This window comes from Falco punctatus, assembly GCF_963210335.1.
Source record: "Falco punctatus genome assembly, chromosome: 3".
NCBI lineage: Eukaryota > Metazoa > Chordata > Aves > Falconiformes > Falconidae > Falco > Falco punctatus.
The window spans coordinates 108,947,653-108,958,418 of NC_137582.1; the positions used below are offsets into that span (position 1 = coordinate 108,947,653).

Consider the following 10,766-nt stretch of genomic DNA (forward strand, 5'->3'; position numbering starts at 1 on the left):
TTCTAGGCAGGAAGGAACCAGCAGCTCAAAGAGCTGTCATTTAATGTGCAAGACCGGCAGCAACAGGTTTCAGGGCACCAGATGTGGAGCGAAGAGTCATTTCCAGGGGCATCTTCAGCCAGCAGCAGGAGAAGGGCTGCAGAGAGACACCTTCAGCAGGCTAAGCCCCAGGGAAGATGAGGAAGCCGGAGAAGATGCTGTCAGACCCTTCAATCCCCACCAGGGAGTTCTTCTCCGTTGGCTCCAGCCAGACAGACTCGTTCACTGCCATTTTGAGGACCACACCACCAGTGGTGACCTGGTAGCTGCTGTGCACGTAGTCGCAGAAGGTCACCACCTTCTCACCCCTGCTGCCCCGGCCCTTCTTCACGTTGAGGCACAGGTTGCCCCTGGAGGTGACGTGGTAGGTGAAGTAGTAGATGCCTGGGATCCGGCAGGTGAAGCGGCCGTAGCGGTTCTCATAGTGACCCTTCTGGTTGGTGATGATGCGGTCGAAGCGGATGGGCTGCTCGCGGCGTGGGTAGGAGCTGACGGTCCTGGCAGCGGAGAAGGCAGACTTGAGGGTGGACTTGTAGTCACCAGAGTCCCCCTGAGGGCCAGGGAGTCCCTGTGGACCTGGTAATCCCCTTGAACCTGGAAGGCCCCTGGGGCCGATCTTCCCAGGGTGCCCTGGTACTCCGGGATCTCCTTTCTCCCCCTTGTCTTCTTCGTGCTCCACCTGGCCAGGGGGACCTAGAAAGCAGGAGGAAGAGTCATTGTGGTCATAGCTAAGCCCCACAGGTCTGCAGAGGCGGCACTGGGAAGGAAACTGCTGTACCTGTGCTGGGGTGTGGGGCAGTGGAGACCCCTGCCCACCTGGCAGGTGTGACACCCCTTGCTCTCATGCACCCTCCCTCCCCAGGATCCTCAGGGTGCTCTGGTCTGTCTAGCCCCTTCTGTTCCTGAACATCACCCCCACCTGATAAGACCCCAAAGGGGCTGGTGGAAAATGGATTGCTTTCCCAGGACCATGCACCCAGCACCACCTTTTCCTGTGCTCGGTACTCACAAGATGATGTTTTCCCCACCTGCAGCCTCCTCCTTACCTTGCTCGCCCTTTGGGCCATTCTCCCCATCTCTGCCGTTGCTGCCAGGCTGTCCTGGTAACCCTGGGATGCCTGGGATGGTGCCATAAGTCTTGCAGAAGGAGGCACTTGCGAGCTGTCCTCCAGCCAGGCAGATGAGCATTGCCCACACGGTCTGCATCTGCTGGAGCACAGAAGGATATCAAGGGGCTTGCCTTGGGAGGTGGGAGGGATGGGAAAGGCACTCTTTGCTGCTCTAGAGGACAACAACTAGAAGCACATCTGGGTAATATCATCAGGGAGGGAAAATATCCTGCTGCAGAGCCAAATTTGCTCTCCTGATGACTTTGGAGGGACCAGCCCCTTTGGGCATGGTCAGTCTCTTCCTACTCTTAAATTACCAGATTACAAGCGCCCAGAACTTCAGCCACATGAATATCTGGGGACAGGTTTGCCTGTGCCAGAGGTCTGATGTCCAGCCTGGCCATGCCGCTGCCATAGGCATGTGCTGCAGGTCCCTACTGCTCCCTCAGAGGAGAAATTCTCCATCCTGGTTTAGGACCACACCTGCAGGGTACAATCTTCTCCCCAGGTGAGAGCAGTTTCATCATTGGCAAAGGGATAGATAGCTCTTGCTCTCCACCCACATACCTGGGGCAGAGCTTTAATCCTTGCAGATAGCAATGAAATCCCCAGACCTGCCCTCCCAACCCCTGTGGGTTCCCATTGTATCCTGCCACATGCTTGCTTCATCCCAGGAGCGTTTCTATATCTAACTAGCCTTACTGGGACAGTCACCTGGCTTTCCAGTCCTGGGGTTCCCATCTTCCTTCTGCCCTCCTGGCATCCCACAGACCAGCTCCTTCCCCAGCTCCTGGTGCAGGTGCATGTGTGGTAAGCACTGGGCATGGGGGGGCTGTACTGGGACATCACATCACCCTAGCCACGCTCTCTGGCCTCAGGTGGACTTTCCCAGCACTGAAACTCTGGTGTCAGCAGGAAAAGAAGTGGGTGAGTTGAATTCTCCAACCACAGCTGCTCCGATTTGGATGCAGCAGGTACAAGGACCAATCTGCAGGCTCCCAGCCAAGGTCCAGGCAGACAACAAGAGCATCTCGGGGCAGGAGAGCACCCTCAGGCTCCCTTCACGCTGATGCTCAGTCCCTGATCACCCCTCTTGGCCTTTGCCATCTCCCTTTTCATCTCCCGCTTCCCCCAGGTGAAGCGGGAGGGATCGGGGTCCCATCAGGTATCTCCACCACCCCCAGCTCAGGACCCCCTTTTCTTTTCTACCCCAAGCCACAGTGAAGTGCCACTGGTGCAGGGGGTGACTGTCAGCCTGGGGCTGATGGGTTCCCAGCGTGGTCCTACCTGCAGGGAGGAGCTGGAGCTCAGCCTTGCCGACCTCTTGCTCGGGTGGGGAGATGGAGCAGGACACGCCAGTGTCCTGCTTGGAAATGACCATGAGGGAAAGCAGAAGTTTGCTGCAAAGGTTATTATTGTAAAAGGATCTGGGCCACATCCCTTTTTTATCTTTAGCTCTTATCCTTTCTTCAGTGGCACTTTCATATCCGCCACAAATGCTGTCCGTCAACTCAGCAGAACGTGCCGTCCCCAAAGAGCACCCTGAGGCCCCTCGGGCGTACAGCTCTGGCCCTGGGGAGCAGAGGGATGTCTGCTCTGCCCTGCAAGCTCTCTGGGTCCTGCCCATGTATGCTTGCTACGGGCAGCGCATCTGTGAGCTCCCAACAAGTTTGGGATAACCCCTGAGGGCTGCAGGAATGTTGCATGTACTTAGCTAGTAGCCCTCAGGCTCCTTCGCACATCCCCAGCTCTGCTGGGAGGTACCGGCAGGACCCCAAGGATGCTACAGAGGATGGGAAATGATTTCATCCTGCGGTAAAAGCATGTCCAGTCCTGCTTTCTGCTGATGCCCTGTGGAAGTGAAGCTCAGGATGTTCAGGGGAGATGACCTCCTTTTCCACTGTTCCATGTGTGCTGCCAGGAGGAATCTCCATTGGGTTTTGGTGGGCTCTGTAACCTCCACAGCAACAAGCTCCTTTGGTGTGGCTCAGACCCTGCTCTGCCCCTGGTGAGTGTAGGACCCTGAGGGTGTCCCAGCCACCAGAGGCATGGATGGCTGTGAGGTTTGCTGTGGTCTGTGACCCTCTGCAACTGAATTGCATCCACTTGGAGGGGAAGGGGATTATTAGGGCTCCTTCTTGGAGAAGTCTCGGTGTGTCTCCACCACCCCACCCCCCCCACCCCGCCCCGGTGGGGGCTGTGTGCATGGGCGCAGAAACCATCCCCTTCCTGCAGTCAGTGCAGCTGGGGGTCCTACCCCAGCGAGCAAGGGCAGGGTAGTGAATAGTGCATGATGCTCATGGATGCTGAACACAGCTGAGTCAGGGAGGGCTCTGGGATGTTCTGGTACCATGCAGACATCCAGATGTCATGCAGACATCCAGACATGGTGCACACATGCACATGGACTCCACATCCACCTGTCCACATGTGAGCTCCACCTGCAGCAAGGTGAGTCACGGAGGAAAAAACACGCTAAGACAGGCACACTGGGGAAGGTTTTTTATTGACACTTTCCATAGCTGGCTCATGGCAAAGGTGCTGCTGCAAGCCTCTTCCAGGACTTTTCCTGGTGTCCTGGCTGTCCCTGGTGCAACCCAGGTGGGAAGGGGAGAGGCACAGAGAGACCTCTTGCTCTGGCAGTGGAAGGTGATTCAGGGTTATCAGGGTGGATGTACATGGCAGGGCCAGCAGGAGCCCCAGGGTTTGGCATCATCATGCTGCATGCAGATGCATCCAGATGTGCCTGTCACCCCCATTCAGCAGCTGCCTGTGCTTGATCCCCAGGCCAGGGGGTTGTGTCTGGTGGCTGGGGCTGACCCCCTCACTAGGGCTTCCCACCCAGCAGAGAAATCTGGAGCATCAGCAACAGCCTGGTGGTGAGCAGCAGCATTTACAGTGCAAGGCAAAGAGGTTGGCGTGCTGGGGTGGGCTTTGGTGATCCTCTAGTCTGGGAAGAGCAGGAACCCTGAGAAGATGCTGTCACTGTTGTTGATGCCCACCATGCTGTTGTAGTCATTCACCTCCAGCCAGACCTGCTGCCCAGCACTCAGGTGGAGAAGGATCCCACCAGAGCTGACCTGCATGGTGTTGGTCTTGTGGTCGCAGAAGCTGGCCATCTTGCTCTCATCCCTGTACAGGATGATGCAGAGGTTGCCTGTCAGCGAGGTGTGGAAGATGAAGTAGTAGAGGCCGGGGAGCCTGCAGGTGAACTTGCCAGTGGTGGTGTTGTAGTCGTGGTTGGTGTTGGTAATGACGTGGTTGAACACCACGGGGACGTTCTTCAGGGGGAACTCCATTGTCTGCCTTGTCACTGAAAATGCTGACTGGTGCTTCTGCTTGTAGCTGCCTGGCAGACCCGGGTTTCCAACCACCCCCATAAACCCAGGGTCTCCAGGGGGACCAGGGGGACCGATGGGGCCAGTCTTGCCTGGCAAACCAGCGATGCCTGGTTCCCCTTTCATGCCCTTGGGTCCTTGTGTTTTAGGAGTGGCCGGGATGCCTGTGGTGTGTGGAGTGAAAGGGAGTCAGTGGCAGTGGCAGGATGTAAGGAGAGGCTCCTCCAGCCCCTTCCCTCAGGCAGAAGAGGGTTGTTGCTTCTCTCCAGCATCCCCTCCTCCTGCCCTGTCCACAGATGATGCTCTCCATGGCCTGAAAACCAAGGCAGACAGGCCATGGAGGACTCAATGGCCCCCCTTCAACAGCCTGTGTGGTCCCCCTCTTTGCTCACTCACCTGGCTCGCCTTTGGCTCCCTTCAGCCCATCCCGGCCATCCTTGCCTGGCACACCTGGCAGGCCTGGGAGGCCTGGAGCCCCATAGCAGCTGTGAGGGACATCTCCGGTCACAGAAGACCCCAGATTCAGGAGCAGGAGAGCGAGGGGCAGATAGCGTTGCTCCCAGAAGCTCTGCCCCATTTTGGTGCTTTGGTTCCTGGAAAGGGAAAGAAAGGGCTGGAGTGAGTGGCCACGGCAGGGTGGCTTCCAGGGCATGGTACACAGGAGCTGCTGTGCTATGAGGCCGACTGCACCAGCAGCACCTGACTGTGATGACTGTGCCCTCAGTGTCTCCCCCACACCAATTGCCGGGCGGTGGGGAGGTGGATATGGGGAGGCAGACCCTGGGCTCAGCACCACCCTGAGGGCAGCCCCTGATGGCACAAGGTGGGTTGGACTTTCAGTCTGGATAGAGCCAAGAGGTCTTGTGGTACCCTTGGCCAGCCCCAAGCTCTCCCAGTTCAGCATCCTGACCCCCCTGCAGATGCATATGCTACTGCAGACTGTTGCATCGTGCTGCACGGAGGCTGGAGTTCCTTGGATCCAGCTGATCTCACCCCTCCTCCAGCAGCAGCCTGACTTTCCTGGCTCTGCCCTCAGGATCAAGCACCCCATCGGCTGGAGATGTCCCAGGACAGTGCCTGGCTTAGGGGACTAGGTTTTCCTTCAGCAAGGACAAGCTTGCATCCCACCCCATGATATGTGTGCAGCCTGGCAGTGCCTCTGTCTCCTCCTCCTCCTCTCACATAGCCCAGTGCTGTACCATGCTGCTGGACCCCCAGTCCCCCTGCAGCCACCCCAAAGAGATGGACCTTGCAGCACCTCTTACCTCTTACCTCTCGTGTGGGGAGCAGGGCACAGGATCCTGCACTGCTGAGCCCTCTGGCTGCCCTGGGCACTGCTGGCCAGCACAGCACGGTGTGGGTGACTCTCCGTGACACCCTCCTGGAGGAAGTTGCAGCATTAGGAAAGGGCCCGTGGGGATCCAGAACCCCCAGCTAAGTTTCACATCCTCCTGCTTGATGCTTTCCTCTAAGCGAACACTTCCCTGGCTGTCGAGCAAGACTCATACTTGTGCCACTGCAGCAGCAGGGGCTTGAAAAACAGAGGCTGGGATAAGCCTCCACCAGGAGATGTGCCACAGACCCTCCAACCACCGTGGGGACTAGCCCTCTGCAAATCATCTGCCTTCCACCCATCCTGAGCTCATTTCTGAGCAGAAGAGCAGCGAGGGGATGGGAGGCAGAGCCTCATGCCAGCTCCAAGGGGCCAGAGATGCCTGTGCAATGAAGGGCTGGTGCAAGCTCATTACTGTCTCTGCCTGGGAGATGCTGCACCCCTAGGCAACGGGGCTGAAGGATGCTCCTCTTCGAGGGGATGTCCTCTCTGCACCTTACCCTGTGCTCTGCCAGCTCTGCTGGCTGCTGGATTTGCTGGGGCTCCAGCATCCCTGGTCGGGGTGTTGCTCCTCGCAGGTGACCTGCCCTCCTCCTCACTGCTCCAGCAATGAAGACATTTGACTGCTCGACATGTGTGTAGCCGCTCCTCTGAGTAGCAGTCCTAGAGTATGGCACTTGTGTGGCTTTCCCGATGCTTTCTGGCTGCCTGCTACCCACCCAGCCTGCTGCACTGCCTGCCAGTCTCACCCCAAGCCACCGAAAGAAGAGCATTGCCTCACAACCACCATTGCCCCACAACTCCATCAGTCACCCTGAAGTCCCTGTGCCTCCTTGCTGAGAGGCTGGAGGATGGCAGCTGCCTTCCCCCTTCCCTGGGAGTGTTTGGGTACCAACAGAGGGCCATGTGGGTGAGGTGTGGGGTCTGCTGTCTGTATTTCACCTTATACAGGATGGCCAGCTTCGACTCATCAGAGAAAGGACACACATAAGCTAGTCCCAGAGATTTCCCATTCCTCCCTGTGAGTGCCAGCTCTGCTTGTAAGCTCCGTTCCCTCCTGTCTTTCTGCCTTTGTGGTTAGGGTTCTCCAAAGAGAAGCTGGGATTGCTTCTCTCCCTGGGCAGCTTGGGAAGGGACCCGGGACATAAATGGTTTGGGAAAAATGCAAGAATAAGAAAGGCAACCCAAGTGGCAGTTGTGGAAGAAGGATTTATTTGTACTGATGGGAAGGATGTGAGAAGCAGTAGTGGCTCAGCACCAGAAGGACATTTGCAATGGTTAGTGTAGCAGAAGCAGTGGCATGCAGTGATTTCCCACTCAGGAGCAAAGAGCCACAGCTGATGAAGGGCTCTTTCTGACCCCGTGACAACTGGGTCTCTCCAGTGTGGGGTCTGAATGTCCAGGAGGAGAAAGAGCTTCTGGGACCAGGAGCCCTCTGCCTCCAGGCTGGAGTGGGCAGACTCAGCATGGAGGCAACTGCTGGCAGGGGTCTCACCGATGCAGTGATGACCCACGGCCTGGCCACTTTGTGACATTGGTGGAAGCACAGGACTTGTCTGGTGGCTTGGTTTGCGGTCATCCCTGTTTGTTGTGGTGCTAAACCATCCCACACACTCAGAGGGGGAAAACACGTGCAGAGACACCCACTGCAATGTGCTGGTGCTAAGCAGGTCCAAACTGGGAGTCCATCAGCCCATCTGCGGGAAGAGCATGAAGCCATTGAAGACGCTGTCTGCCTCGGAGCCGCTGTAGATCATGTTGCTGCTGCCAGGGTTGGTGCTCACGGAGACCTGGTCGCCCACGGCCAGGCTGAGCACAGTGCTGCCTGAGTTCACCTGCAGGATCATGCGGCTGTTGTAATCGCAGAAGCTGACCATGTGCTCCTTGTTCTTGGTGATGCTTAGGCAGAGGTCCCCGCTGGAGATCACCTGGTAGGCGAAGTAGTAGAGCCCAGGGACGCGGCAGGTGAATTCCCCAGTCTGGGGATTGTAGGAGTCCTCCTGGTTGGTGATGATGTTGTCAAACACAACTGTCCTGCTGTTGGACCGTGGGGACCTCAGTGAAGCGGAGAAGGCAGGACGTGGCTGGTCCAAGATGTTGCCAGCTTTCCCCTTGTCCCCCTTCGGCCCCGGCTGTCCTGGGAGCCCAGGGAGGCCAGGCAGGCCGGGGTAGCCCTGTCTCCCTGGCATGCCAGGAGTCCCTGGCTCGCCTGCATCCCCCTTGGGTCCCTGGATGCCTGTCCTCTGTGTTGATTTCCCTAGGGAGAAGTGGTGAGGAGGAACCGTTCATGCACATCCAGCATCTCCCGAGCTGCTTTCACAGACTGTGATGCTCCCACCAGGAGGCTTGAAGCTCCCAAGCCACCTGCACCACCCGCATCCCCAGCTCCCCATTACCTGGCTCTCCCCTGTCACCCTTCTGCCCTGGCCTCCCATCAAGGCCAGGGATTCCAGGGAAGCCATCCTTGCCGTTTGGTGCCTGACACAAGCCGTCCTCCAGCAGGGCCGTGCCCAGCACTGATGCCAGGATGCTGGTTGCCAGCCAAAGCCCAGGTTGCATCCTGCCTGCCTGCAGGCGCTGGGGGGGGGGGAACTGCAGATGGAGGCAAGAAGAGAGCAAACACACAGGTGCACCTTCAACACAGACATGCAAGTGTGCAGGTCAGCTGCACATGTCGTCCATGTCACCCATGTGTTGTCCAGTACAGATAGCTGGACACCACATGCAGTAGTGAAAATAACTTCCTGGAAGGATTTTGAGGCTGTTTCCTTGTGCGATCTGAAATCATTGATGTTACTCATGTGCCCATGCTCGGGTGGAATTGGAAAGCCCAGGACATGGAGCGTGGTGTAAACCCTTTGGTGCATGTCCTGGGGATGGGTGGTTGCACATCAAATGAATGCAGAGGATGCTTCTTCCAGCGTTGGGGAGCAAGCACTGATGTATGGGGGCAGTGGTCCCATGGGATAGAAAGCACAAGTGAGGAAGGGGTGCAGAAAGACATGACAGAAGAGGGAGAAACAGGCAAGGGAGAAACAGGCAAAAGGGATCCAGGTCTCCAACACACAGAGCTGGGAGAGAGGAGGAATGTTCTGAGCGCACAGACCTACCCCAAAACTGCAGTACTTAGCCTGGGACAAGCTTGCAGAGCCCAGTGATGCCCACAACCACATGGAGACATGGAGCAAGGACAGACTACTGCAGCCCACCCCCTCCACCCCCCCATCTTCTCTCCCTTTTCCTACTTTCAATCCTGGTGGAGGAGGAAAGTGAAGAAAGGAAGGTGGCAGGGAACAAGGACTGAGAGTGATGACAGAGAAGGCATGTGTCCCCAGCTATTTGGGGTGACTTACCTCCTTGCTGGGGTGAAGACAGACCAGTCTGAACAGTCTGTTTTCTAGAAGCTCTTGCCTGGCAGCAGGGAGGAAAGGGGTGGGGGTGGGGGTGTAGTTGCATGCACGGTGGTTTGCCTGGTTGGGGAAGAGAAATGCCAGGTTTCGCTTTCTCTGCACAAAAAAGAAACTCGTTTCCCTTTCCACATTTGGTCGTGCTGGTCACAGTCAGGGAACAGCTTGGTCAGCGAAAGTGCAGGACCACAGGGTTCCCAGCAGCACGGTCCCCACAGCAGGGACCAGTGGTGACTGGGCACAAAGCAACACAACAGTGGAGGGTGCCCCAAAGCATGCCACAGCTGTCACCGCAGGTGACCGGTGGTGTGAGCGCTAGGTGGCATGGCCATCCAAGGGATGCTCGTCAGGGATCACGCTTGATGACTCCTGGTCTGGGTGGTGGGCAGAGCATGGCTGTCACTGACCTTGTCATCCCTGCTGCTGGGGGCTGACCCCTCCAGATGCCCACCCTGAGGGAGCAGGGCTCCAGGAAGGATCACCAGTGCCTGTGTGGCTCAGCAGGGCCTTGAGCATCCTTGATGAGACATCTCCTTCCTACTGCCCTCACTTCAGTGGTTTGGGGACCTTGTCTCTGTAGTAGAGCGGGAGAAGATGGGGGTCTATGGCACCTAGGTTGCTCCTGGTCCTGTGCTGCTTTGCACCAGCCAGATCTGGGCAACCCCAGGAGCTGTGCATGGCCTCCCCCTGACCTACAAAATGAAAAAGCCAGTGTCTCACGCCACAGACCCCAGGGAAGGTGCCCAAGGATTCAGCTCTGCCACAAAAAAGTCCAAAAAAGCCACCAGTACCCAAGCCCTACCACGACAGGGAGCAGAGGGATGAGCCATGCCACAATGACCCCAGCAGGTGGCAATCCTGGGGATCCTGGGGACCAGCCCCATCAGATCCAGATCCACCTGGAATCTCCTTTCAGGACCCATGTGGCAGCTGCGCTGACCCTCATGAGAAAGAGACGCTGGGCTTTCCAAAGCAAATGTAGCCACAGCGGGAGCTCGGGGGAGGATGTTCCAAGGACAGAGGGTGGTGTGAAGGCCCAGGACCAGGGTAGTCCCAAAGCCAAGGGGGGCTGGCAAACCCTCTGTCCCCCCTGCCTGCCACCTCTAGCAAGGTGTTGCATCACTTCCAAAACAGCTGAAAAAGGGAATCACTAATGTGAAACCAAAAATCAGCCCGGAGGCCCTTACCACATAAAACTTCACTCATCAGTGCATCTCCATTAATAATTACCTTTGGAGATTTGTCACTGAGCTGGTCTTCAATTCATTGAATATATGCCCTCTTAATGCAATATAATACACATTTTTAATCAAAATGTCACCCCGTAATAAATCAGATGCCCAGAAGAAATGCAATTTTATTTTATCAGCGGAGTTCCTCTATCAACCAGATCTGTAATCGTGTCAAGAAAAGATGACGGGTGAGTTTGAAAAGACCTACCTTCCACAAAATGCTGTTTCTGGACAGTAATTGTATTTCTGCCCTATTGCCCTTTCTTAATATACAGCCAAAATGAGACCACTCCAACATTTCATGCAGG

At 56.7% G+C, this 10,766-nt stretch overlaps 2 protein-coding genes across 5 annotated transcripts; both read right to left on the reverse strand.

Annotated features, from left to right (window-relative positions):
• C1QB (complement C1q B chain) lies at window positions 1-2,478 on the reverse strand. 2 transcript variants are annotated; one of them, XM_080379610.1, is made up of 3 exons: window positions 2,436-2,478; window positions 1,086-1,245; window positions 1-732 (listed from the first exon to the last, which is right to left on the reverse strand). In XM_080379610.1, the coding sequence occupies exons 2-3, from the start codon at window positions 1,243-1,245 to the stop codon at window positions 161-163; spliced, it is 732 nt and encodes a 243-aa protein (XP_080235736.1). In that variant the 5' UTR covers window positions 2,436-2,478; the 3' UTR covers window positions 1-160. The 2 variants fall into 2 exon arrangements, with proteins under 2 accessions (XP_080235736.1, XP_080235735.1); XM_080379609.1 differs by having other exon boundaries at window positions 1,086-1,248.
• A 1,159-nt stretch (window positions 2,479-3,637) lies between these two features.
• C1QC (complement C1q C chain) lies at window positions 3,638-9,290 on the reverse strand. 3 transcript variants are annotated; one of them, XM_080379611.1, is made up of 4 exons: window positions 9,173-9,290; window positions 5,759-5,867; window positions 4,883-5,079; window positions 3,638-4,650 (listed from the first exon to the last, which is right to left on the reverse strand). In XM_080379611.1, the coding sequence occupies exons 1-4, from the start codon at window positions 9,273-9,275 to the stop codon at window positions 4,094-4,096; spliced, it is 966 nt and encodes a 321-aa protein (XP_080235737.1). In that variant the 5' UTR covers window positions 9,276-9,290; the 3' UTR covers window positions 3,638-4,093. The 3 variants fall into 3 exon arrangements, with proteins under 3 accessions (XP_080235737.1, XP_080235739.1, XP_080235738.1); XM_080379613.1 differs by lacking the exon at window positions 9,173-9,290 and having other exon boundaries at window positions 5,752-5,881; XM_080379612.1 differs by lacking the exons at window positions 3,638-4,650; window positions 4,883-5,079; window positions 5,759-5,867 and adding exons at window positions 7,014-8,076; window positions 8,216-8,452.
• Window positions 9,291-10,766: the final 1,476 nt, after the last annotated feature.

What these genes read in the sequence shown, in the direction of transcription:
- C1QB (XM_080379610.1), bottom strand. Translation starts at nt 1,245, where the DNA reads ATGCAGACCGTGTGGGCAATGCTCATCTGCCTGGCTGGAGGACAGCTC. An exon ending in TGGCCCAAAGGGCGAGCAAG is followed by an intron (nt 733 to 1,085) that starts GTAAGGAGGAGG and finishes CCTGCTTTCTAG; the next exon opens with GTCCCCCTGGCCAGGTGGAG.
- C1QC (XM_080379611.1), bottom strand. Translation starts at nt 9,275, where the DNA reads ATGCAACTACACCCCCACCCCCACCCCTTTCCTCCCTGCTGCCAGGCA. An exon ending in GTCTTCACCCCAGCAAGGAG is followed by an intron (nt 5,868 to 9,172) that starts GTAAGTCACCCC and finishes AACTTCCTCCAG; the next exon opens with GAGGGTGTCACGGAGAGTCA. An exon ending in GGGAGCCAAAGGCGAGCCAG is followed by an intron (nt 4,651 to 4,882) that starts GTGAGTGAGCAA and finishes CACACACCACAG; the next exon opens with GCATCCCGGCCACTCCTAAA.